Here is a 27,244-nt window from a genome sequence, read left to right on the forward strand (position 1 = left end):
ACATTCATTCGTGGACTGCTTCCAACTTTCCCACCTAGAAGCAGCCGACCTGCTTTTTTTAAGTACTTGTTACGCAGTTTTGGTTCCCGGAAGTCACATTCCTTTTCTTTTATTCTTTTGAGAGGAAAAAGTTATCAATTGTAATTAAATCATTTTCAACAGCAAAATTAATTTCCCTTGGTCAGGCAGTTTACAAACCATACATTTATTACTTCTCTCAAATGACAAAGGCAATGTAGCCGCCAGCCAATATGTGAGCTGGAAGACACATTCCTTGATGACTTCGCTCAGTGATCCTAGCATGACGTGTGCATATATTCCAGCAAATTTGCACAAGTATAATAAATAAATAGGCAACACCCTCATCTGTTGATAAAGAGACATTAATCAAACAACTGTGAAGTCTTTCATTCTGATTCTTTAATTTTGACCTTTTCCCTTTTGCCCTTGTAAAATTGTCCTTTAAATAAATAAACGGGAGAAAAAAAAAAGCCATTCAATTCATCGTTAGGAAATATTGGGTTGATATATACATACATGATTCTACGAATGAAATTGCTAACGTTTTTGACCAAAACAACCCGTTTGACAAGTGAGTTTTTCAAGTGTTCGTCTAAAATTTTACTGTAATTTACTGTAGAAGTTTTTAAAAAAATTTTTGAGGTGTTTTTTTTTTTATATTTTGAAGTGTATAATTTAAAAATTTTGAAAATTTTTTTGAGATTACTGTAGCTAATTTTTAAAATACTTATAACGGACAAAAGTTGACAAAAAACTTGTCATCCAAACAAGGCAACATCTCCCAAGCAAGGACTAAACCCCAACTTCAATGCCTCGGCCGCCCAAACACATCATAATAAAAAAACTCTCCAACATGTCACAGAACTCTGCTGTCCCTCCCTCCCCTGAGTTGAGCGAGTATGCATGACTGGTTCGTTGTTGATGTGCCCTTGGTGCTTACCTGAATCAAAGGTATGGCAGACAAAACAGATGGGCATCAGATCATTGTTACCCACCCATGTTTGACTTGGCATTTCCCATCTCCTGGAGTTTTCTGACTGTCTTTCACTATTTAACTTCATACATACATACATACATATATATATATGCCTTCCAAGGCGAACGACTGAGTCACTGAAAGAGAGCTTCAATTTGAGTTTAGATCTTTTAAGGAAGATCAAACGAACAAAAACCACCAAGACATTACACAAAAAATCACTACATTAGACGTTATCAAGTTAATGGATAGGGAGACAAAAGTTTTAACCAAGTAACTATTACATGTCCCCGTTATCTCAGGCTGAGCTACTATATGTGTTTGCCCAGGCTAGAACAAAACTTTGCAGTCAAAATATCATGGAACAAGAAACTATAAGCTGGTTCAGATACAGGTAATGAGATTTCACTTAATTGATTTCTCCACAAGAACAACACGACCATTCCAGTCTGTCTTGTGCAGAGCTCTAATGGCCGCATCTGCTTCCTCATCCCTTTCTAATGATAAAAATCCATATCCGCGTGAAAGTCCCGACCTAGCGTTGAAATTAAAGAATTTCAGAATTCACTCATCACCAAAGAAATAGCAAATTAAGATAAAAGAAGGCATGCATTACATATCAACTCAGTCCACAAATTGTCTAGCCAAGACGTTCAATAAATGATAAGACAGCAGTATTTGTACAAGCTCACGCATTCCCGTAGGGCATAAAAGTAGCGTCGGTTGCAAAAGCTTCACTATCAAAACAAAGCTAATGTGAACGGCTCTAGCTGTTTACAGAAGAACCAGAAAACCAGCCGACCCCTCTAAGCACCAACATTGCGGTACATTGCTGCTGTTTTTCATTAAGTTCAATTTTTAAAGAAGCTCTTGTTCCAAGCATTCAATAATTTGGGGGTGTAAAACATTTATGTTCACCTTTAAATCTCACTAGCAAAAGTAAGGCCAACATCGTTACAGATAACTCTGAGCTAAGACTTTTGAGCTACTATAATTGATTGTTGTCCTTTAAGTACCTACTTGCTGCCTAGTATATCCAAGATTACCGTAGGAAATAGATGCTCCAAACACATTTGGAAAGTAGGCCCCTCCTAAATTACAAAATCCCTCGAGTGTAACTAAGTAGGAAATCCAATTGTCCAGACAAAAATTGCAGAAGGATTCATGGCCTTTTGGAAATCACGCTTGACTATTAAAAGAAGACCTTAGATGGAAAAATGTTTTCAATTCACTCTAGATGAGATCCTATGCAATGTGCAAAGCCCGCATATGCATTACACGTATGTTTGTGTGGATAATGTTTGAGGCTCTAAGCACTTTCATAGTTTACAGAATTCCTGGAAATGACTTGATTTTGTGAGCATATTCATAACAGCTGCAGCATAACAAAGATCTTGCAACTGCAGAAAATCTTCTTTTTACATGTTTCTTGTGACAACATGTTAAATGCAAAATTTGTTATTATAGAAAGGTAGATCACTAGGTGAAATCTAAGGCCTCCAAAATTGTCTATCATAGTTCCACTGCAGGAGTAAATGATAGGCGGATAGATTACCTTTTGTCACGAATTATGCGAACATCTCTCACATGGCCAAATCGAGAAAACTTCCTTTCCAGTTCTCCTTCTGTTGTTGAAAATTCAAAGCCTGCAACAAACAGACATCTCCCAGGTTTCCCTATTCCAGTCCTCCTATAAGAAGCTCGTGACAAGTATCTGGCTTGAAGAGATGTATTATGAGCAGAATAGCTCCTTGAGGAAGATTTGTGCCTTGAGGAGTACCTCGTCCTGAGTTCGAGTGAAAAGGAATTATGGCAAAATTAGATAACAGAACAGACACACACACTCACAAAAATGAAAAGAGGTTGCTATGTTTACGATTATAACAAATAAACCATCAGTCCTGTAGTAATCTATTCCATCTTGAAGAGGCAAGCGTAGATTCTAACACACGGTCAGTCCAAAGAATAGGTAATTGAAGAAGCAGACAACTATAGTATAACACATGGTTAGTCCAAAGAACGGGTAAATGTGCAAGCCAACGAGTGTACGAAGTCCACAAACAGAAAATAGTTCATCGAGTATGATAAATATCTAATTAGTTTCTATCGTTGCAGTAACACTCCAAAAGAAGGAAAAGTAACCTTGAGGATTGCCTGCAAATATCCTTTGGATATGGATACCTTGAGCGAGATTTATCACATTCTCTCTTGAGATTCCTACGCGAGATTGGTGATGGCGAACCTGACCTCTCCACTTTCCGACGACTAGTAATTTCTAAGGAGTGATTGCTTGGTGAGGCAGGTGCACATTTGGAGGAAGAACTATCCTTAAACACTCTCCTTGACTCTTGTAGAGCAGCAGAATTCTGTCGACTGGTGACTGACAAATGATCCTTCGAAGTGACTTCCCTACCCCGACCACCAGTCCTAGCTAATTCATATTTGTGGTTACTTGATGAAGAATAATAGGACTGTTCCTTGTGACCTTCTCGAATAACACATCTGTTAGGACTTCCAGGAGACTGGTATGAACAAGCAGCTTTGTCAGATGATCTTTGGCACCAACTTTTAAATTGTGGGAGTCTTGCTTCAGAGTTAGTTTGAGAATCCTTCTTACACCTGGAAGAGGAATATGTTTGCTTAACCGGTGATTGTGATCTTGATCTTTTTACCCCTTGATCATTTATTTTAGCTATATGAACATGTTTCGCAGGAGAACCTTTTGAAGATGCACAATTCTCCATAGCAGCATGTAACGACTGATTCACAGAAAGGGGATCTTCACTTGGGTCAAAGCATTCAGCTTTGCAGCATTTTGGATCATGTGTTACATTATAATATAATACATCTTTGGGACCATGTGAAGCAGACAGTTTCTGATCATGAGGAACCTTGATAGCGTAAAGAGATGTCTCAGGCGAAACGCATATTTCCCCGATCACTCCTGTAGATACAGAAAAGTGCGAAGTTCTCTCTTGGTCATACTGATCAACATGGGGCAAATCAAGCTCTTTGAGCTCTTCCCTACCATCTCCAGAGTTTCTTGAGTTGAAATCTCCACTCTCAGATTCTAGAGAAAGATAAAGCGTTTCTGTCTGGTCAACTGGAACACCACCTTCTTCTTTTTTGGATGTAAACTCAGACTGGTCAAGTTCTTGGTGCTGTGGATTTGAAAAGGTTTCTTCACCTATATTGTAGTGAGAAGGAGAATCTCGAGTGTCCACTATTTCTCCTCCCAATATAGGGTTCCCTGTTGAAGCAAGTACCTGTGGTTGTCTGCAAAGGACCTCTGGAACTTCAGAATTGATACTCTCTAAATCTACTTGGGAGGCAAAATCACGAAGATAACCAGAACATAACTTCTCAGTATCCTCATGCTGGTGGTTTTTGGGCGATCTCATCTGCAAATTATCCTCGTTCAAAACAACACCAGCATCTGTATCAATCAAAAAATCACTACTGCTGCTAATTCGAGCAGAAGAATGGAGATTTTCCAAAGGATGTCCCGGAGGGTCATAGTATCTGAAATTAGACAGCAGTGAAGGCAATTCACAGTGCCCTTGCTCACTGAAACAGAAATTGAACTTATCTTCACCTTCCAAGTCACCAAACGCATAATCTGCAGCTACATCCTTATTCATTAGAAAGCTTAGGCCTAAATCTTCAGATAAAGTGGATTCATCGTGTTTGAAAAGGTCGCTTATTTCATCAAATCCATTTTCAGGAGAACCCACCTCCATGCCTGCCAATAGGGGGAAAAATCATCTTAATCATTGGGTAAATGAGGGGTAAAACAAATTCTTAATTTCTTGCTGCAATAGACAAATGTGTGATCTCAACATTTACCTGTATACCAATCAAAATATCTGTTGATGTATCAGTTTCTTAAAACCCCAATTAACCAGATTGCATGCGAATTACAATAACCCAAAGATGGTGGCTCTGCTCTAAAATTTACCTGTGGCAAGACTGACAAGCCAGCAGAAGGTTCTCCTTCTCAAGCCCTGTCACTGTTCATCTACCTAATTCAAACCAACTTGGCATAAACCATCAAGAACCGTTCCCTAGACAAACTTAGCAGGCGTCTCTTCCTAAAGTATGTGTTGAGTAGGGGCCTAAAAGTTCTCCAGGTATGGAAATGTCAGTGAATATTTCCCAGTCCGTGCACGAATACTTGTATAATCAGTCGAAAGTTTTAGAGAATAAGGAGAATTATTTGAAGTGGAGAATTGTTCTTTAAAAACGAGCTTAACTGAAACAATTAAAGCTGGGATTTTTGCACTTGGGAATCAGCAACGCACTCCAACAACAAAGATCATAGCTGACATGCAAACCGACACAAGCATCATAATAGTAACGCGTGAGTGCAACACGAAGAATTACTTGATCCTAACACCTTAACCATTCCTTCTTTTCACCCCACCTAACACCCCAAGAAAAAGCCATAACAATTGAGCTGAATTCCACTGTCCAAAACCAAGCTTCGGTTTCAATCATTAGAAGTTCTTGTTTCTCCTGGAGTACCTTCCCTTCCGGGGGCTCAGAGGTGAGATGGGGCCCACCTGGGAACAACCGCCAAGTTTTAAAAACTTTCACCCCTTCTTGTTGCATGTCTTCATCGTTTTCCGACTTCAATCATAATCAAAGATTACAGCTTTCACTTTATATAAAATTCACAAATAATTACTCTATCTGATTTTCCGTTAAACAAGAAATGAATAAAACACAGGAGAAGGAGAAAAATTAAAATCAAACATGCAACAACAGGTATCTAAAAACTTCATTTTTTTTTTCCTACAAAATTCATTAACCAAACGTGCATGTCACTAAATCATAAATTCAGCTCGTAATTACGAATTTAAGGAAAAGAAAAAAAAAACACCCGAATTCAAAACCAAAAAAAAAATAATAATAAGAAATAAGAATTCTTCACAAGTGCAATACTGAATTCACACAATTCATGGAAAATAATAGGAGAGAGCATATGAGATGCGAAATAAAGGAAGAAATGATTAACATAACATCATTACCTTGCTTAGAGATAGCGATATAATTCTAATTTAAATATGATCATCAATTGCTCGCTCCTAGGCAGTTAATGGCGGAAATGTGTTTATATTAAAATCACACAGGTAGGTAGTGCTAATAAAATATAAAACTCATAAAAGTTGCGATGGCGAAATGTAGCTCAGTTTGCTGTCAAATTTTCGGGGAAACAGATGTTTGTCAAATTTGCGGATGTTAAGGAAATAAATTTAAAAAAAAAAAAAAAAAAAAAAAGTATACGCTATACAGATACAATAGAGTGACGGTTTCGTGAACGGTTCTGGCGTCCATCTTCTTTTGTAAGTTAGTGAAAATTAGTTAGACGCTCGTCAGTTGCGTGTTCGGTGCAACTCTATCGCTCCGAACGAAACCCGGACCCGAATTTATATTTTGTACCTGTATTATTGCCACTGATTTGTAATCACTAATCAGATCAGAATCTTTCCATTTTCTTGTTTTCTTTTTTCAATGATTGGTGTTTCTTCATTTTGTTGGTTTAGTTCTCTTGGTTGGCTTTTAGTAATTCACAGCACAGCACCTGTCTTAGTGATCACAGCCGTCTCGTCTCGTCTCGTCTCGTCTCGTCTCGTGCTTGTCCTTTGAGATTAGTAGTGCCTTGCATTAGGACAAGGACTCGGTGGGGCTACGTTTGCACAGGGTTCTGTCCGATCATTATATTACGTCTTTAAATATTGGGATAATTTCAGAAACCTCCCTTGATGTTTCTAGTAATTTTACTCGGCTCCTCTTAGGTTTGAGAAATTAGACTTACCTCCCTTGATATAGTAAAATATATATAATACTCTCCACTTAGTAGACAATTTTAAATTTAAGGCAATAAATTTACAAAACCTTAAAAAAAAAACTCTATTTTGCTGCCTCTTGTCTATTTTCCATCTAATATAACCTCTTTTTATTATTTTCAATTTTGTGGATATTAACAAATTGAAATTACAAAATCTACAAAAAGGCGCAGATTATGTATCAAACTAGAAGGAAACGAAGAGACTCGCAGTGATAGAGAAATAAATAATGAAATTGTTGATTGAAATAGGAAAAGAACTAAAAATATGTAGAATTTATCATATTTTGTTTGTTGTTAAGAAAAACTTTTATAAAATATCAATAATTATATAATGCTTTCTTTCATTGGATTAGAAATTTTTTATTATGATTTTATTGGGGAGGTAGAATTTATTCTCCACTTTTGAGATATTAATATTTTTAAACCCATAGAAGAGTTGTAATGGTGGTTCTCAGTCAAATTAGCTTATATTTGAGTATTGATATTTAATTTGGGGGTATAAAATTGGTTGTCAATGAGGTTTTGTGTGTGTGTGTGTTTTTTTTATCATGGCAAGTATTGATACTGTGTATGCAATTTGGGATCTTTTGAATGGCTACTTGATTTTAGAACTTATGTTTGAATGGTTCTTAAGAATTTGGCTTGTTGATTTATGCAAAGTGTGAAAGAAAATGATTGAGTATATTATATTTTTCTTTCTTAGTTTTGTATACAAGGGCAATTTAGGATTTTTGAAAGAAAATTTAAACTTTTGGACCTACATTGTTACTAAACAATAAAAGTAAGGAAGATATATATATATAATTTTCAAAACCTGAGGGGAACTTTTTGTAATTGTGAGAAATCTTAGGGAAGGTTTGTGAAATTATTCCTTAAATATTTGATATACAAATACATTATAATGTTATATTAAATGTATGTCAAATATTTTATTCATATACATAATTTTTACTCCAAGCAGAATAATATAATATACTCCTTCTGTTCCATTTTAATAGTCCTAATTTTTTTTTTCACACAGTTTAAGAAAAAGTAGGTAAGTTTGTTGGAAAAATAAATTTAGATTACTATTTTTCTAAAATACCCTTACATTAAATTAAGTTGGCTTTTCATATATCAATATGTTTGGAAAATCTAAATGCATTAAATGGGGTAGGTTATATTCAATATTAATAATCTATATTAAATAAGGTAATTTATAGTAATAACAACTTACATTAAATAAGGGTATTTTAGAGAAATTAAAAAATAACTACATTTTTCAATTGAAAAGTGGACTACAATTTAGGACAGATAAAAAAGGAAAACAAGACTATCAAAGTGGGACGGAGAAAATCATTATACACCAAATAAGGTAATAATCAACGAACCGCACGAAACTCCTACTGCATTGGTTCCTTTCTCCTTACATGAGGAGGGTATAAATGTGTATTTCATTTTACATAGCTAGCAAAAAATAATAATAAATAAAGTAAAATAGAAAAGCCTATAGGTACAGAAATTACGAAAATCGCAAATTAGCATTCATCACTTGTTCCGGAAAATTAAGCGGTTACACGAGTCCGCATTTTGATAGGGACTCAAAGGGTGAAGTCACTGAAGGGAGTCCAATCCAACTCCAAAGCCATCCTTCCCCCACGCTCTCCCCTCCGGCTGCGGCCCCAGAAAAGTGGAAAAGGTTCTAGTCGAATCAACAACCCTCGATTTTTGACTCAGCGCTTTGAAGCCAATCAATGAAGCGTTTGGAGTTTTGCAAATTGGGGAATGTTTGTTTCCCTGCCCGGCCTTCCTGAAACCACTGTACTATAAACTCTTCCTCCAAAATCACACGAGGCTTTTCCTTTTAGGACCGGAGCCGCTTCCTTCACTTCAGTTGAGTTTGATTGACTTCATGCAAAATTGCTCAATTGTTCGAAGCAGAATCAACTGCCAGCCCTCATCCGCACCGACTGCTGCAGTAAAATAGCTTTTCTTTTTGCAAACTCATTTTCAACATCATCGAGGAATGCCTCGCAGAGAGCTGTCATCACGTCCGGAGCAAAATTAGAAAGCAATGCTAAGGAGGACTGGAGCTGATTTCCCTTTTTAGAGTCCCTTTCACCTCCTGAACAAGCCAAGCCGCCTTTCATGGGTTTGTCTCCGTGCCCAGCAGTTGCATAATCCTTAGGTCGTGATGAAGCACCTTTGGGACTCCCACGTGTTTTGTCTGCTGCATTTGGCTGCTTCTCTTGTTCATCTACTCATAGCATAATCATCTCAGAACCCGAATGTTCTTGGATGACCTGATGGGCTGCATCAAGGGACATGTCTCTTTGCCACACCTGCATACTGAAATGTTTTGTCATTGTAGAAGCTGGCCTGGCCAAAGCTTTTGCAATCTCAACCAAACCATGTTGGCTATAGTTGTCTTCATGCCATTTCCACTGCCCTTTATCTCCATGATTATTTTGGGCGTCTCATGCTGGTACAAGGGCATCATTACCATCGCAGAACCCATATTTTGTAATGCAATAGTTTTTCCTTCAGCTCGAGATATATGATATTCAATCGTTTTTGGTCCCGGAAGAATTACTGGATTTTTTTTCAAAATGCATGCGCCTTCCAAAAATTTTTCAGCACAGCAAGATTGCTTCTCTACAACGTGGGAACCTTGCACTCTGCTGCACTCGTACAACTCCACATATCCCTGATATGACTTGAGATGCATACAGAAAATTTACGGCCTTTCTCCTCGACATAGGATAGTATTCACCAAGCAACCCAATTGATTTCGGATGGTAAACAACAGCTTCTTCGGGCATTAAATTTTTTGTTCTACTTTGACTAACCTCAAAACTGAAATATCAGCATTATAAACAAATATAACATTCAATTTTTATTTTTTTTTGGATTCATTTATTATCACTGTTATCTACTTCGATTCCACCAGACAATCTCTGTATTTCTAAAGGGTAGAATCCTCACAGTTCTTCTGCAACAAAATAACAGCCGGTATATACAGACAAATTTTATCCTTCCAGTTTTACCAAATCCACCTCGAAAATCAAATACCAAAGCTAGCTCCACGGTATCGTGGGCAAATTGTCAGCAAAATAAAATAGTAGTATATCCAATTCCGAAAAAGTTCCATGCATTAATAACGAGCCCATGATACATGTGTTGATCACCCCAAGAATCCAAACATTAGCTGCTCGCAATGGACCAAAATGCGAATCAATAACTACCAGAACTTTTTTTTTTCAACAGCCTGAATCAGACTTTTGTTGTTTTATAAACCTAATCCCAGAATTAACCTCAAAAGCCGGCAACTCTTGAGGCAATCCCAGGGACTTATATCCCAACCCAAACCCAACCCCAACCCCGATGTGGGACAAATGTACCTATAAGGGGGACCTGCTGTTAAGTGGGATACTACAATAACTACCAGAACTTATGGAAGAGGAAAGCTGACCATCCCAACAAAATTATTTAAATAGAAAATGTTGAAATAGCTACAGTTTGATGATTCCTCGGAGAAATATAAAGAAATCAACACATAAATACGTTCTAACCCCCAGCAGCAGTATCTGTACGTGCAAAAAAATAATAATAATAAAACAGATCCATTCACCCAAGACGCAAAAAAATCTCAGCAGCCATTAATGCAAGATAAGGACCACATACAATCCCCCTTCAAAAACAGGAAGGCCCATTTCTCTAAGTTCCAATTTCCGAGTCATCAGCCCACAGTGGCTGAGGATTAACCATGGTTTGCAGCACCCGGTTTCGGATGCAAATTGGGTAATTTTATAAAGATATCTTATCGATCGACTGAAGTTAATGGTGTTAGGTCCGTGTAGCTGGAGTCGAGTGTAGTTGAACATTTTGGCCATGCATTCATTTTCCTGGATGTGCATACATTTCCAATCTGGTCAAGGCGAATGGACGGACTCCTGTTTTCTTCCTCCGTAAATTTGGAACTCTTACACGGGAGTTGAGCTGGTTCCTCAGCTGAGCTGACTCAACAATGCCAATACAAAAGCAGGGAGCAAAAATCAATGCTGCTGCTGCTGCTAAATTTGGAACCCGGGTCCCTCCGGTTGATTGGTTCGGTCTAATTATTGTACCCGAATCCGGCGGTTCGGATACGAAATTCATGTTTACACCAAAATTCAACCATTTAACGCCCAGTGTTGTACAGAACCAGACACAAATATTCGACAGTAGAGACCCCAGATCCGTTAAATTTTCACGCCTTCACTCTAATTTCACAAACCACTCAAATTCTAACGTTGATTTTTTTTATTTTTATTTTCACGCCTTCACTCTAATTTCACAAATCACTCTAATGTTGATTTTTTTTTTTTTTTTTTTTTGGTCAACACAACGAGTGCCCCAGTTTTTGCCAAATTAATCTTTTTGCAAACTAAGGTTGTGTTTGGATTGCATTTTCCGTCATTTTTTATGGAAAAATTACTGTAACGATTTGATATATGTGAGGAAAAAATGTGATAGGGAAATGTGATCACGGAAAACGATAATATTTTCTGACGAAAACCTTCAATCCAAGCAAGGCCTAATTTTTCTGGGCCCATGCAGAAAGAGAGTCAGAATCCGCCGCACGACCCGAGGCTTAACGATGTTATCCCATAGCCAGGAGGTAAGACTCAAATTCTAACGTTGATTGACGGTACAAATTGTTTATGTACAAAAAGAAAATGTGAATTTATGAAGGAATGGGAGTGCGTTTTCAAAATGATCACTCCTGTGATTTGAAGTCTTTTAGTAAAGGGGGAGCCGCACGCACTGCCTAATTGGCTATATATATATATATATAGTATATATTTCTCTCATGCATGCAACTTGCAACTTGCAACTTGCAGGCACATGCGTACACGACAGCTCCATCAGGCCGATTAAATGCTCCTCTACCAGTTAACCTCACCCTATAAATCCTCATACATATTTCTTCACTTCCTCCACGCATTTCTCAATTCTACCGGTTTCAGCTAAAATTACACACAAACGCTCTCCTTTAATTACCTTCTGCAAAACATTTGCTAAGCCTTGAAGGGATCCACAGGCCATGTTGGTCTGTCATCCAGCAATCAAGAAATGGTTTTCTGGGCTCGGTAATTTGACCTTCAAATGCAAGGAACGCATTTTCTCCTGGCTTTCAACGGAACTGAGCTGTTTCGGATCCGGGCTCTTATTTACAGTGATGAAGAGAACTGCTGTGTCTCTGCTCACTTGCATCTTTGCTTTAGGCAAGTTTCTTTGACTCCCCAGCATTTCGATTCTTCCCTTCTTGAATGAATGAATGAATTAATTTTTCGCCAGACTTTCTTTTACTTTCCAGGCAAAGGTTTGATCTTTTGAATCTAATACGGAAAATATCCCCCTGCTTTCCTTTGAATTTCCTTGGCACTGTAGGGGGAGCAACAGTAGGGACAATATCAGGAGCCATTAAAGGACAGACTACAGAAACTGGACTCTTCCGTGGGGCCGGAGTTGGTGCGGTGGCAGGGGCCATCACGGCGGTCCAGCTATTGGAACTGATGGTTAATGGAGAGCCGTTTTCCAAGGTAAATCGAAATTGCGTCCGGTGCTAATTAAAAACAACGGACAGCTGGTAGGTAAACATGATGAACTTTAAAATGAAAGAAAAGTAGAATTGTACGTCCCTTTCACATTCACGAGGGTAAATGCACACGGCACTGGAGTGCTGCTTTTTATTATAGCTGCATGCATGCATTATCAATCAATGAATGGGAATGGACGTTTACGACTACATATTTTTGGACAGGTTGCTCTCATATGTAGTCTTGTGAATGGAAAGATATTCATGGAGTGGGTCAGTCCTGCTGTTCTAAAAGCTTATCAATGGCAGGTGAGTGTCCACCACCACCACACCAGTACTCTCTCTCTCTCTTAGGCAATTGTTCTGTTTCTAACACATACATATATAGGAGCATCACAATTGTTTCTCTATTTCAGCTTTTTTTTTTTTTTTTTCTTCTTCTTCTTCTTGGTTCATGCATGTCTAACAAAACTACTACTATCATGTCACTCAGACCGGTGATAGCAGTAGGCTTATCAAGTTCGGCTTTTTCAAATTGCAGATTAGCGACATGGAATCAAATTTGAGGGAGATTTCAGACATTTTTGAGGTCAATTCCATCAGGGGATTATCACGTGAAGCTATCAATGATCTACCTACATGTAACCTTCATTCTATAGAGACCACAAATCCTTCTTGCCATGAAACAATCTGTGCAATTTGCTTGACGGTAATCTATTTTCCTCAGTCCGGACAGGAACAAGAAAATGTTCTCTTTCTTGGCACCTATTATTTTCCTCCTATATTTAATGGAGTATCTTGATGATCACTGATCAGTCTGTGTGTGTGTGTGTTTTTTTTTTTTTTTTTGCTTATTATTATTATTATTACCTTGTAATAAATAAACAGGACTTCAAGAACGGAGATTGTGCACGGATGCTTCCTACTTGTGGACATTCTTTCCACTTAAATTGCATAGATGAATGGTTAAACAGGAATGGCACTTGCCCGGTTTGTAGAAGAGATATTTGATTTGATGGCACTTTGGCCGGAGGAGATGCAGAGCACAAAATGAGAGCAGGAAGGAACCCGTATTTTAGTGCATTAGCCAACTTTGATTGAATTAATTAGGTAAATCTCATCATCATACGTACAATTACAACATGCGTCCAATGATGGTCAGGCAATTGAATGTAAGGAATTAGTGCAAAATCCAATGATGGGTTAGTAGCATTGTGGTACTACTCAAAGGGTGTACCTGTACCACCAGTAGTAGAGTAGAGTGTTTGTTAGTTTGGGACGAGGCGCCTGGAGACAACCGTCCGAGGCAGTTCACGGCCTGGACGAGGCCTCAAAAATTTATGCGGCTCAGATCACGTCTTGTAACTCGATTTTCACGTCGTATGAAATCCACAAAAATGTTGTTTTAATATTACTCGCTGTTGTTCTATTGTTACATCTTGTACAGATGATGTTACACCATGTACAAATGCTGTTACACCTTCCGGAGCGGTTGTTCAGCCCCGCGACCGTTTGTTTGGATTGACGTGTTTGTTTGCTCTGCTCTACAAGTACAACCTTTGCACTGCCAATCTAACTCAGCCTGTGGGCCTTTATTTGGCCATTCTGCTCTGCTGTTGTCTCCCAGAGAACATTTTATATTCTGCTGCATTCTGAAAATCCTAGGCCGAATGCGTATCCAACCTTTAAAGGCAGGAGATTGCTGATCGACTTCACCCTAGAAACCAAACCTTAAATCAATCGAGTGGAGTGACCCCTCCATTTTAAAATTATAACCATATGATATTATGTGTTTAACTTTAATGGTTGTGGACATTGTTGGTGTTGGTGTACTATATAAGATTGATTCATAAATTAAAGGTAAAATATCCTCACAACTCTAACCAACTCAACGTGAATTCTTGGAATAAATAAACGATTACAAAGTACAAAACATGCTAATTGCAGAATGGCTTCAGGGACAAGGGTTGTGTAGGACAAAAATGCTTCATTTTGAGCCGAAATTTTTTTTGAAAAATATCTTTGCAACTTTCCAAACCAAACAAAAAAAAAAAACGTAAGAAATATGAGCCGATACTTTTTCGACCACAATCGTCGAAAAGGGTTTGATCTAATGATTAAATTTGAAATATTACGAATTAGATGTTCTAAATTCAATTCTCGCTTCCTCTTCTCAATTTCTTAAATCTCACTCATCTTTTCTCCTCTTTCCCGCTTTTTAAATTCCGTCCTTTCCTTTCCTTGTTTGAAAAAAAAAATTGATAAAAAAAAGAGTCTCAGTGGTGTGAGTTTGGGTTGGGCCTGAGATGCACAACTCCAACGAAAGTCATGCAAACCCACGCTCCGCAAAAAGCCCAGGCAACATATGTTAGAAAAGACGACCGGCGATGGTACACAAGACTCCGTGTCTTGACTCTCTCTCTCAACAGTCAAATCCTTGAAACGCCGAAATACTGCGAAAAGGCATAGAGGATTGGGATTTGGGAGTAGGTCGTAGACGAGACCAACGGCCATTGTGTGAGATTCTGGAGTGGAGACTGAAGGGTAAAAAATTTACTACTATGGCGTGGTTGGCCGCTGCAAAGAGCTTCCATCTGCCGGCGGTTGATGTCACTGCCCTCCGCTCTCGAGCTCCCTTAGCTGTCGGCTGCTTCGGCTGCGTGTCGATGGCCGGCGCCGGCATCGGCCGATCCTCCTCGGCCTTTCGGTCTAAGCTCTTCGCTTCCTTGAGCATTTCCGCTGATGCCAGTAAGTGTCAAAAGTCACTCACTTTAGATGTGGCATCTCACGCAATACTGGTTGTACCTCATTCAACACTACGCAACCAAACTTAACTAGACATTTCTACGCTATTTTTTGTTTTTTGTTTTTTGGTTTTTTGGGTCGATTTATTGTTTTGATTTTCTTTAGAGTGGAATTTTTTTAATGGATCATGCAAGCACGATTTTATGTATATAATTCATTTGTCAAAGATGATTGTATAGAAGCCTTGTTTGAACTTGAATTTCATTCATAGATTGGATCATTTGATCAATAGTGTAATGAGATTAATGGGGAAAAAAGGGACAGAGACGTTCAGAAACAAGCTTTTGTCCTGAGATGAGGAACCACGAACCTTAATCAGTAGGCTATACTCGATGGTAGGGCAACAGAAATTTAATGCATATCACCGCATGGATGAATGAATTACCCAGTACCGAATTATGCATTTGATGGATTATAGGAACTTTGTCTGTGCATGGGCTTACTTTTGTGCTCTTATGCATTCTCGTTGGGTTTCTTATGCGATTTTATCTGCTATGCAAACTATTCTTTTGTGTTCTAGGTATAAAGGAAGCTATTCAGACTGACAAGGCCCCAGCGGCATTGGGGCCATACTCTCAAGCTATAAAAGCAAACAACCTCCTTTTTGTGTCTGGGGTTCTTGGTCTAGTTCCAGAGGTCTGTGACATTGTTTTCAATGATCCGTAGTATGTGTCTGAATATGTGATGATTTATTTTATTCACTAAAAATGGGTAATAAATTGTTTTGTGTTGAAAATCCAGACTGGGAAGTTTGTCTCGGATAGTGTTGAGGATCAAACAGAGCAGGTACATGCTAAGTGTTGTCGCCAGTCATTCTTTTAAATAGCTTGAGTGTAGCAGTAAGTGTTAAACTTTTGACCGATGGAATTGCTGCTGATGCATTTATGAAATACACATACATGAATTAATTGAAACAGTGTGGTGCAAATGAAGTATCTGAAATTAGGTTTTTTCTTTTCTGAATATTTTACCAGATATTATAGTTACAGAGTGGATCTTACTAACACTTTTTGTGCTAATGCAAATTAACAGGTTCTTAAGAATATGGGCGAGATACTTAAAGCAAGTGGTGTTAGCTATTCCTCAGTTGTTAAGACAACAATTATGTGAGCAATCATTTCTAGGCTTTCAATATAACCTTAACGTATCTCTCTGTCTTTTCAGAAAGTTTCCATCCTTAAGGCTAAAAGTGTTTCTTTTTCTGTTACAGGTTGGCTGACTTGAAGGATTTTAAGAAAGTCAATGAGATTTATGCTAAATGTGAGTCCATTGAACTAAGCCAAGTTCTTTTCTCATTTTTCCTTTTCCTATTTTTGAATTCTGTCTGGGGGTAGAACATACGAGGGGGGGGGGGAGAAGCTAGCATACTCCTTATGACATTCATGATTCGATCCCAAATTCTTGTCAGCTGACAATCATGTGTCTCATGATTGTTGTAACAGAGTTACAGCATTTATAATGGACTAAAAAAAAATCATTTGTGGGAATTTAGGAGATTAATTGAAAGAGGTACTTGAATTTGGTTGTGTTTTTATCAAGAGCGTGTTGAAGAGGCTCTTATTGTTTTGGGGCTTTTGGGATGTTTAAGATGCTGAAACTAATAGCTAAAGGACAAGTTGTGCCTTCTTGATCAATCGTAATGTCTCCTTACAGATATATGATGGAAGATGAAATTAAGAAGCCCTTACAGATTACAAAATTAGTCCTTTTCCTTTCATGCTTTGGAGATTGTCTTTTTCTACTATGATATGTGGACTCTACAATTACAAATGCTTGTGTTAATTGTCATGGTTTGGTCGATTTCAAAAAGTTCATGAAACATGATGAAGATTCCTTGTCATGTTAAATTTTTTAAGAGATTGTAGCAAAAGGTAGAGTAATCCATAAAGATTCTGACCCACAAATCATGTTTACAGTTATTCAAACATTAAGCTGGAACATATAAATACTCTTTTAATATTGACGACACTGAATAAAATCATTGCTCTGCCTAAAAATCCACGCGCTTTCTTTTTTTCATCTGAAGGTCTGAATATGTGTCCTGTCAACTAAACCAAATGTCTCACACACACACACTCTGTCTCTCTAATATCTTGTGTGGGGTTTCTTTTTTTCTTGCTTAATTTGGAAGAGGTTCAAATGTCTCAGTACTTGGTTATCTATTTTTAATGGTATCAAGAACACTTGAGAACCCTTTTCCTGTCCTAGCAAAGAGTAAGGTTTGTGAAGCGCATTGAAGGAACAGATGTTGTCTGCATTTTTCTTGTCAAGGATTATTGATTATGGAGACTTTAATCCCAGCTAAAATTACGACATGGTAGCCAGAATTATGTGATTCTCTTTTCTTTCTCTTTCTTTCTTTCAATGGGTTGTAATCTATTTGGCCTGTTTATGTTGCAGACTTTACATCACCGGCGCCAGCTCGATCAACTTACCAAGTAGCAGCTTTACCTTTGGACGCAAAAATTGAAATAGAATGCATAGCGGTGCTGTGACTTCTCAGCTGAAATGATTTTGTGGACATTATCAGCCAGGATCCCAGCGTAATAAGTTCAGATGAGCCATGTGAATCTGTAATTGAGGTCCAGTATCTGAAGGCTGAATCCTTCAGAGTTGTAATACCTCATAATTTGAAATTCTTCATGGAAAGAGTTGAAACGTAAGAAGAGGATTCATTATGACGTGTTGCAAATTTGGTTCCTTTTGCAGATTTAGGAGCTCTTGACAATGAAAACTCAGAAAGTTGCGGAATGCACTGCAAGATCTTTAACTAACATATACAGTAACACGCTGCATATCGGCTTTAATTACAAGTTGCCTGCAAAATCATGTAACTGTCCTTGGGACATGAAATCAAAGAAAGAAGGGTGTAACCTATTATTAGGAGGCAAAATCAAATCCTAAATCAACAACAAAAAATAAAAATCTAGCGCCGTCTCGGATCAACCCAAGCGCAATCATTGTACATTGTTGTGCCAAAGAAGTTGTCCAGTAAATCGTCGCTTCCAACGGAATGATACTTCTTGGTGCTCAAAGAATAATAAAGCAGGCCACCTTGATAAAATCTGGGAAAGTAAATTCTGTTGGCCATATCTGGGCTTTCCTCAAGGTGGGCGATAGACGAATACCGGCTGAGATACAGTGAATAGTTCCCCAAGCTGTTCATCTCTTGCCAGTTCTGCTCGTCGTTAATTAGCTTGTACACTCGAATCCAAACTCTATTTCCCCTGCGCCCCTCAAATACAGACAGAAGATTCTCATCGCACTCCACCAAGTAAGCGCGTCGAAAATTCTTGCAAGGCCTTTCCAGGTCGAGATTAATTCTCCATTCCATAACATAGTTACCATCTTCAACCTCGGCATTTCCATCCTCCTCCATCTCCATGATGTCATTATCAGTTTCGGCTTCTAGCTTTAGACCTCCGAGTATGCCATCCTTGCTTAGGTAATAGAAAGTCCCCCCGTGGAGCAGCGGGCTGCTAAAACCGGGCTGGAATTTTATGTCGGCTTGGCCAAACCCCACTTGCCTCCATTCTTGCTCTCCCATTTTGAAATGGTGGAAACAGACTTCTTTATCAACTCCTAAGCTTGCAAAAACGAAACACCCCGCGGAAGATGGCAAGGATGTAAAAACAAAGCTTGTATAGCGCTCACGAGGCGTATCCGGAAAACGAATGATCTCCTTCGTGTATAGATTAAAGAGAGCAACAGAATTTCGTTTATCCAGCAGTAACCATCCGTCCTTGGCATAGCGAATTGTATGATCTTCAATAGCCTCGGGAACCGTGACTGAGTGCTTGCCCTGTAGCCTGGATTCAACAATTTCATAGACTCCTTTGTCTCTATTGGAGAAGATGAGAAATGGCCGAGGGAGTGAGTTGGATTTCATCCTAACGGTGGAGGCACAGACACTATTGAGGCAACGAAAATTCATGTAATCGACAAAAGAAAGATTTCCGCAGACCATTGCGAGCATATCTGGCGGGAGATCGCACAAGCGTCCCTCTTCCTCGATGATCTCTACGCCACTGTTATTGACCTCAACATTATTTTCTTGGGGCAGCATTTCTTCATCTTCTTTGGTAGTTGTATGGCGCTCGGACCTGTTTGGAGGAGGAGATTAGATCCAATGAATATCTGCAACTGTTTCTGCACTAGAAATTACATCCCAAAAAAGGATTAACTTTTGATGAACGTTACCTTTGAACAGGCATTATCCAAGTGGGAAAAAGAAGCCATGGTTTTGGTAAATCCGGGCAAGGTAAATGCGTTGTAATGCTTTCATCCTCGATCTTGTACGAGTACAACGTTGCATCAAAGCGGTCAGTGAAATAAATGCAACTCCCTCTCCCAGCTTCTTCCATGTCCGAGTCTGAGTCGGACGACGCCACTGGACCCGGGCACGAAAAGCTGTAGTGCTCGCCCAAAAACAAGGTTCGGCCATTCAGACTTGTCACCTTCTCCCATAAATTTGATGGGAAGTTGAATTTGTTGATCTCAATAGTCAGGGTGTCGCAAAAGTCTAGCGAGCCATAACAGCTGTGAACTGAGAAAAGCTCATCCCCAGATCCCACCAACCAAAGGTTTACAAGAACTGAGTGGAAGTGGTACCAAGGTGGCCTTTGCTGGTTCAATAAAGATATGCCACAAATAGTGTTGGATTTCTTGTCCAAGTTTATGCGCATCAAACAGAAAATCCTTGCGGATGTCGCATAGATTCTACCATTGCAGCTTACGGGTTGACACAGAAAATTTTCTCGGCTGTCTTTTGTGGTTGAAGTTTGGGCCTTCAAACTCTCACCATAATTAAACTCAGTCCACTCTTGGTCACCAGGACGGCAGTATAAGATTATCGGGGCTTTAGCCACAAATAACATTACCAAACAGCCTGGATCAGTTGGCGGCGATGACAAGAAACTATCGAAAAAGAGCAGCTTTGATTTTAGACGGGGAAGATCAAAGCATTGTGAAGTCGCGGGGTTCCAAATTGAGTACGTCCACTTGGTCTCGATATCGGCCAAGACTAACCAGCCGTCTTCAGAACAATATACAACTGTTTTATCTATTAATTCTGGGATCCTCTTTCGCTCGCTCTTCCCAGGTCCAGAAGGAGATATCGTGCAAAAGGTTAGGTCGTTGTAGCCTTTGCCATGACGGTATAACAGCCAAGGGTATTTTCCTGGCGCAGGAAATTGCTGCGGTAATGGTCTTTCTTGTCCCTCCACCATGTTTTTGGAATCAAGAATTTGCCAAAACAATTAACGACAAGAAGAAGAAGAAGCAGAAGATGGGGAAGCAGGAAGTAGACAGTTTCTTGATAAATAATCAATGAACAAGTTCAACATGTACATGCCCCCCATAAATAGATTTTCAATTTCACGGGAAAGGGAACAATTCCTGCCGAAAGGGATCTTGTCCATAATTAGATTTTCAACGAAAAAGGAACAGATCCTGCTGAAAGAGGGAAACTTTCCTTTACACATTAGCTTCTGCGAAAAATCTCTAGTCCATTTTTTTGGAAGTAATTCCCTTAGTTATTTATTATTAGCTTTATTATCACTGGTGGAGAACTTGTTGAAGTGATTACGTTGTTATTTTGAAATTACCAGAGATTGCTAATTTAGCATGCTTGTAATAGTGAAATTTCACGATTCTTAAAAACCTGGACTTTCTATTCCGCTCGAAAAGTGAAAACCCCACAAAACATATGCCTCCCTGCTTCTCCCATGCCCGAGTCACACACTGCTGGAAAGATAAGAAAGGTTGTAATCAAGGCCCAAAAACAAGGCTCGACCATGCAAACTTGTCACTCTCTCCCATAAGTTTGCAGAGAAGTTGGGAGTAATTGGGAAAACGTAGTGATGCCATAGCAGAGCTGAACTGAAAAAAGTTCATCCTTAGATCCCGCTAACAAAAGTTTTGCACGATTAGTCCATCTCTAACGGGGAACTTCGATTTTCGGAGAGGCAGATCAAAGCATTCTGAAGTCTGGGGGTTCCAAATTGAGTACAATCGCCGGGTCTCGTCATCTGTCAAGATTAACCAAACGCCAGAACAAGATACTACTCTTTTGTCGTTTAATTCCGCGGTCCTCTCACGCTTGCTCTTCGCAGATCCAGAAGGAAATATCGTGCAAAAGGTCATGTCGTCATAGCGCTTCCCATGACAGTATACTTCCAACCAAGGGAATTTCCCAGCTAGGGCAGGAAATTGTTGTGATAATGGTCTATTTCCTTCCTTCATCATTTGTTGCATTCAAGAAAAAGGGTTTCATGAGCCATGGCTAACGTGGTAGGTTCACCACGTACAGAAAGTTGCTTCTTGTTTTGCAGGCAGTAGCTAGTGACATGTTCAACATGTACAGGAAAGACTTTGAAAAACTGTACTGACTCCCTAGCTGTTTATAATTAGATCCCTCGGGCCAAAAAGGAATAACTATGTAAGGACAGCTTGCTGCTGAAAGGGGGAAAGAAAGTATTTGATCAGGCTGCAATTGAATTCTCACGTCATTGTATGATTAGCTTTATCCCTGTTGAGAAACTACTAAACTGAGTGCGTATTGCCAATGATATATGAACTTTCAGGGGAAAAGCAGAAGTATTAGAATTTATTGATCAATGGCGAACATGGCGCGCACTCCTTATAGCTAAAAAGCAGTAAAAAGTGGACCAGTATCAAAGTTAAGAGCGAAACTCTGCTGACTTCTACTAAACAAGGGGAGAGAAGTAAGAACCAAGGACATATTTCCTCCTCCTCTCTGTGTCAAATTGTAAATTGTAAATGTATATGTTCAGTACCTCACAAGAGATAAACGTGACCAGATTACTGATCCCATAAAACAAAGAAGGGACGCAACTCAGTGGTACAGCCACAACTCAGGAACTGCCTAGGAGGAATACAGACATATTTTTCTTTCAAAGAAGAAGAAGGATCGATTTATCAGACTTTCTTTTTCTTCACACCTTTGTAGATTCTTTCATCTGTATTCTTGGAAATTTACATGGCCTGTTGCTTGTGCATGCTCCACAGCCTCCTGTTCATTTACGATATTTGCCAAAAAAAAAAAAAAGAGACAGAAGAGCTCTGAATTTCTAGCAAAAGGAGAGATGAGCAAATACCAAGAAGAGATAACATTTCAAGCCAGTAATAGAACCTTCTGTCCAATCACTCCAATTTGGCAGACTCCACAACGCAGAGTGAAATTAGCAGTGTCAGTGTAAATCCTTTTCCTGCAATTCAGAAACATTTTTCAATTAAAATGTCACATGCTGCAGCTTCAATATGTCATTCATTTTGATATCAGAAACAAAGGCTCGTTATCTTAATTTATACAGCATCCTCAAATGCATTTTAATTAGCTTTCTGAACCATCAAGATTTGACTTGAATAAGAATACAATGGGCAAGAAATATCGATTCTTAGGAAACTTACAAGTATGTGCCACAGACAATTAGGCTCATGAAGGAGGACACTTATGATACTTCGATTGAGTAAGTTACACCTTCCATCAGAACAGTACCAAGACACATAATTGTGCACTTGCAGTTTAATCAAGGAACGTATTTAAGGATGGGTATCATACTTTGCCAGATTTGAAGCATTTCCAGGTGAGTAGAGCTTTATGGGCCCAAAGCAACTCATCTCACCCATACTTAGGAAGTGACGAAGAAAATGTTTAATGATGGACCATGCCAGACCAAACTTATGGTTAACACACGGAATACTTGTCCCACAAAGTCTTTATTTTCTTGTTTTCAATCACTAAATCAGTAAGTTTCAGCCCTCAAATTGTGGAAATGGAACAACCATGCTCTATCCTTGTTTTCAGCTGCAAAAAGAAAAAAGTTGCATTTCTTCGGGCTTTGACTCAAGAAAGGAGGACGAAAAGAGAGACACCATATTCTAAGAAACATCATAACTTCAAAAAGCTCTGAGACACAGATCATTACTTCAGGCCTATTCCCTTCCTTGATGTGGCCACTTCTATTCTTCAAACTGATGTTATTGTCTTTTCTCTTTAGGAGGAGTGTTAAATTATAGCCAAAATAACAAGATGTCCTTCGAGCACAGTAATTCAGAGCAGAGATAATACAAAACAAGCACTGTCACAGAACTAGTTTTAATTTGGAAGAAAGCTGTTCCATGTCCTGTTAATACTGGTGATTCATTACCTCTGTTGCTCCTTCACCAGGTTACGAGCAAGCCCCTCCACTGGTCCAATGGTCTGGTCCTTTTGAACAGCAAATATTGTCTGATCAAATTCTTCTGGAGCTCCATCAGATGGAGACATCTGTTGAAGTCAGATATTATATTAGAAGCAGCAATATGTGGAAAAGAATGGACCTAGAAAGTGAAAGATTTCATTATCACTACGCATCTACTACTACAATTTGTATATCTTCAAAAAATTTACATGTGGAGTGACGCAATTTATGCTTACACTACTGCTACTTTGTTCTAAGTACTACAGTAAAACTGTGTGAAAGTTACTTTCATGATATTATTGATTCCTTTCTGACATCTACATCACAAATTTTCTCAAAACCTTGAATTCACTAACTACGAGTGCTGAGATGAGTGAAATTTCATATGGTAACAAACTTGATGCGTATAAAGCCAAGACACAAACATATGATTTCCAACATCATGATCATCCTCATGATGATTATTCAGGAATCAAAACCACGAAAACATAAGAATGCCCACTGATGTATGAAGAAATCATAGTTAAGGGAGAAGACATTACGGCTAAAGCATCATAATGCAGTCCATCATATATCAGCATAACTCTCTCATTATAGTTGTTCCCCTGTTAAAGAGTGAGATGACAGAGAGATTAGAAATTGAAGTCAGTTGAGCCAGTCCAATTCAGAAAAGCCACATTGACATCCACAAAGTGATACCTGTCCATATAAATCACATCTTCCGGTTTGAATATCATATGCTGCAATTTCACGTCCATAATATTCTGCCAATATTGAAAGCTCTATCGCTCCTACAAGAAGCAAAAAAGATAAAGCATATATACAGTTCAATCAAATGAATTAACAGACCAAAAAAGGGGGAAAATAATTGCAAAGGGAGCACGAATAACAATATTATTCAAAACTGATACAACCAAACATATGTGTAATGAAGTATCAGTGTTGCAATCAAGCAACAGAAAGTCAAGTGTCCTCAACAGTTGAATGCAGCAGATATTAAAACTCAGGACAAGAAAAAAGCTCCATATCAGCTTTCAGTGGTTATAAGGTGTTCATCAACCAGTGATTATTTATGATTTTGATCAGAGCAGTGGCAGTAGTTAAGCTTTAGATATACTGGAAGAACTGCAGTGGAAAAGAAACAGAAATACACAACACACACCTCCCCACTTTTCCGGGTCTAGAATCCAAGCACAGTACTCTTCATTTGGCTTTCCAAGGAATGCTTCAGAATAATTTGTTGGATCACTGGCCACTGTTGCAGCTATTACCTACCAAAAAAGTTGAAGTTAAGAAAGGTTAGTAAGATACTGTAAGAAGCAAACTGAAAGAATATCATTTCCTTAACCAATTACAATGAGTAAAAGAATACCATTTCCTTAAAAAGTTACAATGATTAATTCAGACACCTTCAATTTTCACCTGGAAATGTTTACATTAGTGATTCAATCAGGGTAGGATGGCCAGATGCATAATCGTTTACAAAGTCAGGCAATCCAATGGCTGCTAAATCTCTTCTACAGTATGCTAAACATTCTTGATTGAGTCAAACATGTTACTTTAATGTGAGATGTATTGCACATTACATAACTAAAGTAAAATATTCTATAGTCAGTGAAACTTTCAGTGATATGCGTATAGACAGACATGTCTCCTGCAACCAAACGAGACTAGTTAATCGTCCATACAAACTCTTAGAATTACTTGTTAATAGCTTTCTAGTATGAACTTGGACAGGAGATTTAGATAATGGTGAGGGCTGGAACTAGCAGCTCCATAACATAGTGGCCATTAAACAATGTAGAGAACAAAATCAGATGGAACTTCAAAGGGCGGAATGAAAACAAAGGCCAGAGGTAGAAAATTTTAGAAATGGCTATGACTTCCTCTTTACTTCAAGCAAATATTTCAGAAGTGAAATAAAATTCTTAGAATTTAGAACAAAGGGATAAACATAATTGACGCTCACAGAATCTGACCAATAAAAGTGTCAACAGCTTATTCATAGGAAAACTCAACACAAAAAATGGAGTCTAGTACTAACCGTGCCAATGCACAGATAATTGAACATAAGAAAATAGTCTCTGAACCCAAAATAGCAGCAATTACACCCAACTATGTCACTTCACAACTTGCCGGTCCTCAATTAACTTGATGAATCTAATTTATATCACATTTTACCTAAATAGATTACTAGCAAGATGCAGCCACAAACTACAACCACTCTTCTTCCTCAATAACAAGGCACAATTAAAGGGCTTCCAACTAATACATATGTACAACATGAACATTTTATTACCTGTCTCAGCTCAGATGCTTTGTTTTTGTCATGGTCCATAACATACCTGAAGACAAAGAACCAACAAAGATAAAAGTAATTCAATTCTATTACACCATATTTACAACGAAAGATGAAAACAAAGAAGGAAACCCAAAATTTACCCAACAGCATTAAACAGGCAGCTGTTATCTGAAGGAATTACCCTCCTAACAATTATGCCCTCCATCTTTATTCGCTTATGTAATCCTGAAAGTCATTAAACACAAAGGTGAGATTCTAATTAAGGGTTAACAGGATTTCAAACATCAAACTAAAATGTAATCAATCAGTCCACGGGACATATAGCTAATAATTAAAACTTTATATAGGAAAAAAAATGTCCCACCCAACCCAACTTCATCCCAAGAAAGAAAGAAAACGAAAAACAAGAACTGACGTGTGATTTCAAGAGCTGTTAAAAAAAAACGAAATACAAGAAATACACGACTCATTAAGCACGACTAAAAAAAAAAAGCTGTGATTTCTTGACATGTGATTTCAAGAAAGAAAGAAAACGAAATACAAGAAAGAAACCAAGAGCTGTTAAAAATACGCATTACTGCGTAATAATTAAGCACGACTAAAAAGGTTTGAAGCTGAGAAGGCATGTGAATTTTGGATTTTACTTAGGAAATGATTGCAAGAGAAGGGGTGGGTTCTGGAAAACTAGCTCCAGCTAAGATTCTTCAAACTCCCAAAGAAAGCCAACCCAAAAGCAAGATAGAGACAAAAATTTTGTTCCCAAATCGAAAACTTGATTGTACACACTGAAAATGAGCGGTACCCAGATGAGAAAAATGAGCAAAATGAAAAGGGCGTAGATCTATGCTTCCAAAGATTGCTTTAATTGGAAGTCAAGTAAAACCGATAGAAAGATAAGAACCGAATATGCTGACACCAGACAAGTAAGCATTGTATATAAAATAGCGCGCGAGTGCGTTTAAGTTAAAGATAGAGAGAAATCTCGCTTACAATTCACAATTCAAATACGTTATCAGGCTGCACCGCTGCAGTCTGCACTGCTGGATATATGCGGAAGAAGCAATCTATGGGAAATGAATCTATACGAGTTTGTGGGAGTGCCTAGAAGCTTATGCACGATATTTATGGACTGTTGAGAGCCCGAAAGCTCGAGAGGCTGGTGCCTGTGATAATAAAAGAGGAAAGTTCAACAGCCTCCCGCTGAATCACCCAATTTGTAACAGTAGTATGTATCATTTGGAGTTTTGGACCCTGTTTTTCTACCGCTGAGTAATAATTTTAATGTTTTCTTCTTTTCTCTTTGGGAAAAAGGGCATGAAGCGCGAATCTTGCAACGATGAAAGACGACGAATCTCTAATGTCAATAGATATCTGAAATGAACACCTTTTTTTTGTTCTTCTTTTTGCAACTTTTGGGGGTTGAGCCTTTCAAAAAATGGCAAAACTTTTCTCCTCCACCTATTTAAATTTGTTCAATGCTCGCTTCCTCTGAGAATTTTATGTAAGGATTAAAAAAAAAATGGTA

General features: G+C 38.4%; 5 protein-coding genes across 14 annotated transcripts; 2 read left to right on the plus strand and 3 right to left on the minus strand.

The window, feature by feature from the left end:
* Positions 1 to 1,203: 1,203 nt before the first annotated feature.
* Positions 1,204 to 6,297, minus strand: LOC113743807 (uncharacterized). 6 transcript variants are annotated; one of them, XM_072051443.1, is made up of 5 exons: positions 6,028 to 6,295; positions 4,593 to 4,739; positions 3,140 to 4,433; positions 2,553 to 2,783; positions 1,204 to 1,532 (listed from the first exon to the last, which is right to left on the minus strand). In XM_072051443.1, the coding sequence occupies exons 2-5, from the start codon at positions 4,735 to 4,737 to the stop codon at positions 1,403 to 1,405; spliced, it is 1,800 nt and encodes a 599-aa protein (XP_071907544.1). In that variant the 5' UTR covers positions 4,738 to 4,739; positions 6,028 to 6,295; the 3' UTR covers positions 1,204 to 1,402. The 6 variants fall into 6 exon arrangements, with proteins under 6 accessions (XP_071907544.1, XP_071907543.1, XP_071907542.1 ...); XM_072051442.1 differs by adding an exon at positions 4,844 to 5,559 and having other exon boundaries at positions 3,140 to 4,739; XM_072051441.1 differs by adding an exon at positions 4,844 to 5,626 and having other exon boundaries at positions 3,140 to 4,739.
* Positions 6,298 to 11,679: 5,382 nt separating this feature from the next.
* Positions 11,680 to 13,822, plus strand: LOC113690488 (NEP1-interacting protein-like 1). Of its 2 annotated transcripts, none has more exons than XM_027208402.2 (5): positions 11,680 to 12,094; positions 12,261 to 12,412; positions 12,634 to 12,717; positions 12,950 to 13,117; positions 13,297 to 13,822. In XM_027208402.2, exons 1-5 carry the CDS (start codon positions 11,914 to 11,916, stop codon positions 13,417 to 13,419), a joined length of 708 nt encoding a protein of 235 aa, XP_027064203.1. In that variant the 5' UTR covers positions 11,680 to 11,913; the 3' UTR covers positions 13,420 to 13,822. The 2 variants fall into 2 exon arrangements, with proteins under 2 accessions (XP_027064203.1, XP_071907545.1); XM_072051444.1 differs by having other exon boundaries at positions 11,831 to 12,094; positions 12,187 to 12,412.
* Positions 13,823 to 14,814: 992 nt separating this feature from the next.
* On the plus strand, positions 14,815 to 17,891 carry LOC113690490 (reactive Intermediate Deaminase A, chloroplastic-like). The gene is made up of 6 exons (XM_027208404.2): positions 14,815 to 15,156; positions 15,734 to 15,849; positions 15,955 to 15,999; positions 16,246 to 16,319; positions 16,424 to 16,473; positions 17,614 to 17,891. The coding sequence occupies exons 1-6, from the start codon at positions 14,970 to 14,972 to the stop codon at positions 17,706 to 17,708; spliced, it is 567 nt and encodes a 188-aa protein (XP_027064205.1). The 5' UTR covers positions 14,815 to 14,969; the 3' UTR covers positions 17,709 to 17,891.
* A 65-nt stretch (positions 17,892 to 17,956) lies between these two features.
* LOC113690489 (uncharacterized) lies at positions 17,957 to 21,111 on the minus strand. Its single transcript, XM_027208403.2, has 2 exons — positions 19,414 to 21,111; positions 17,957 to 19,316 (listed from the first exon to the last, which is right to left on the minus strand). The coding sequence occupies exons 1-2, from the start codon at positions 20,439 to 20,441 to the stop codon at positions 18,140 to 18,142; spliced, it is 2,205 nt and encodes a 734-aa protein (XP_027064204.1). The 5' UTR covers positions 20,442 to 21,111; the 3' UTR covers positions 17,957 to 18,139.
* A 680-nt stretch (positions 21,112 to 21,791) lies between these two features.
* LOC113690493 (OVARIAN TUMOR DOMAIN-containing deubiquitinating enzyme 2-like) lies at positions 21,792 to 27,057 on the minus strand. Of its 4 annotated transcripts, none has more exons than XM_027208406.2 (9): positions 26,710 to 27,057; positions 25,860 to 25,944; positions 25,717 to 25,762; positions 24,580 to 24,688; positions 24,117 to 24,208; positions 23,960 to 24,022; positions 23,385 to 23,503; positions 22,367 to 22,442; positions 21,792 to 22,246 (listed from the first exon to the last, which is right to left on the minus strand). In XM_027208406.2, exons 2-9 carry the CDS (start codon positions 25,922 to 25,924, stop codon positions 22,190 to 22,192), a joined length of 627 nt encoding a protein of 208 aa, XP_027064207.2. In that variant the 5' UTR covers positions 25,925 to 25,944; positions 26,710 to 27,057; the 3' UTR covers positions 21,792 to 22,189. The 4 variants fall into 4 exon arrangements, with proteins under 4 accessions (XP_027064207.2, XP_027064209.2, XP_027064208.2 ...); XM_027208408.2 differs by lacking the exon at positions 26,710 to 27,057 and adding an exon at positions 26,522 to 26,659; XM_027208407.2 differs by lacking the exon at positions 26,710 to 27,057 and adding an exon at positions 26,364 to 26,516.
* Positions 27,058 to 27,244: the final 187 nt, after the last annotated feature.

This window comes from Coffea arabica, chromosome 5c (assembly GCF_036785885.1).
Source record: "Coffea arabica cultivar ET-39 chromosome 5c, Coffea Arabica ET-39 HiFi, whole genome shotgun sequence".
NCBI classification, from domain to species: Eukaryota; Viridiplantae; Streptophyta; class Magnoliopsida; order Gentianales; family Rubiaceae; genus Coffea; species Coffea arabica.

Coding starts and splice junctions, on each gene's coding strand:
- LOC113743807 (XM_027271907.2), bottom strand. CDS start 4,737: ATGGAGGTGGGTTCTCCTGAAAATGGATTTGATGAAATAAGCGACCTT. Junction 2,784..3,139: donor ATTTGCAGGCAATCCTCAAG/GTTACTTTTCCT, acceptor ACTCGAACTCAG/GACGAGGTACTCCTCAAGGC. Junction 1,533..2,552: donor CGCATAATTCGTGACAAAAG/GTAATCTATCCG, acceptor TTTCAACGCTAG/GTCGGGACTTTCACGCGGAT.
- LOC113690488 (XM_072051444.1), top strand. CDS start 11,976: ATGCAAGGAACGCATTTTCTCCTGGCTTTCAACGGAACTGAGCTGTTT. Junction 12,413..12,633: donor ATGGAGAGCCGTTTTCCAAG/GTAAATCGAAAT, acceptor ATTTTTGGACAG/GTTGCTCTCATATGTAGTCT. Junction 13,118..13,296: donor TCTGTGCAATTTGCTTGACG/GTAATCTATTTT, acceptor ATAAATAAACAG/GACTTCAAGAACGGAGATTG.
- LOC113690490 (XM_027208404.2), top strand. CDS start 14,970: ATGGCGTGGTTGGCCGCTGCAAAGAGCTTCCATCTGCCGGCGGTTGAT. Junction 15,157..15,733: donor GAGCATTTCCGCTGATGCCA/GTAAGTGTCAAA, acceptor TTTGTGTTCTAG/GTATAAAGGAAGCTATTCAG. Junction 15,850..15,954: donor TTCTTGGTCTAGTTCCAGAG/GTCTGTGACATT, acceptor TTGAAAATCCAG/ACTGGGAAGTTTGTCTCGGA.
- LOC113690489 (XM_027208403.2), bottom strand. CDS start 20,441: ATGGTGGAGGGACAAGAAAGACCATTACCGCAGCAATTTCCTGCGCCA. Junction 19,317..19,413: donor TGGATAATGCCTGTTCAAAG/GTAACGTTCATC, acceptor TCCTCCAAACAG/GTCCGAGCGCCATACAACTA.
- LOC113690493 (XM_072051445.1), bottom strand. CDS start 26,189: ATGAGTCGTGTATTTCTTGTATTTCGTTTTTTTTTAACAGCTCTTGAA. Junction 24,023..24,116: donor GATGTGATTTATATGGACAG/GTATCACTTTGT, acceptor ACTCTTTAACAG/GGGAACAACTATAATGAGAG. Junction 22,443..23,384: donor CTGGTGAAGGAGCAACAGAG/GTAATGAATCAC, acceptor TCTGAATTGCAG/GAAAAGGATTTACACTGACA.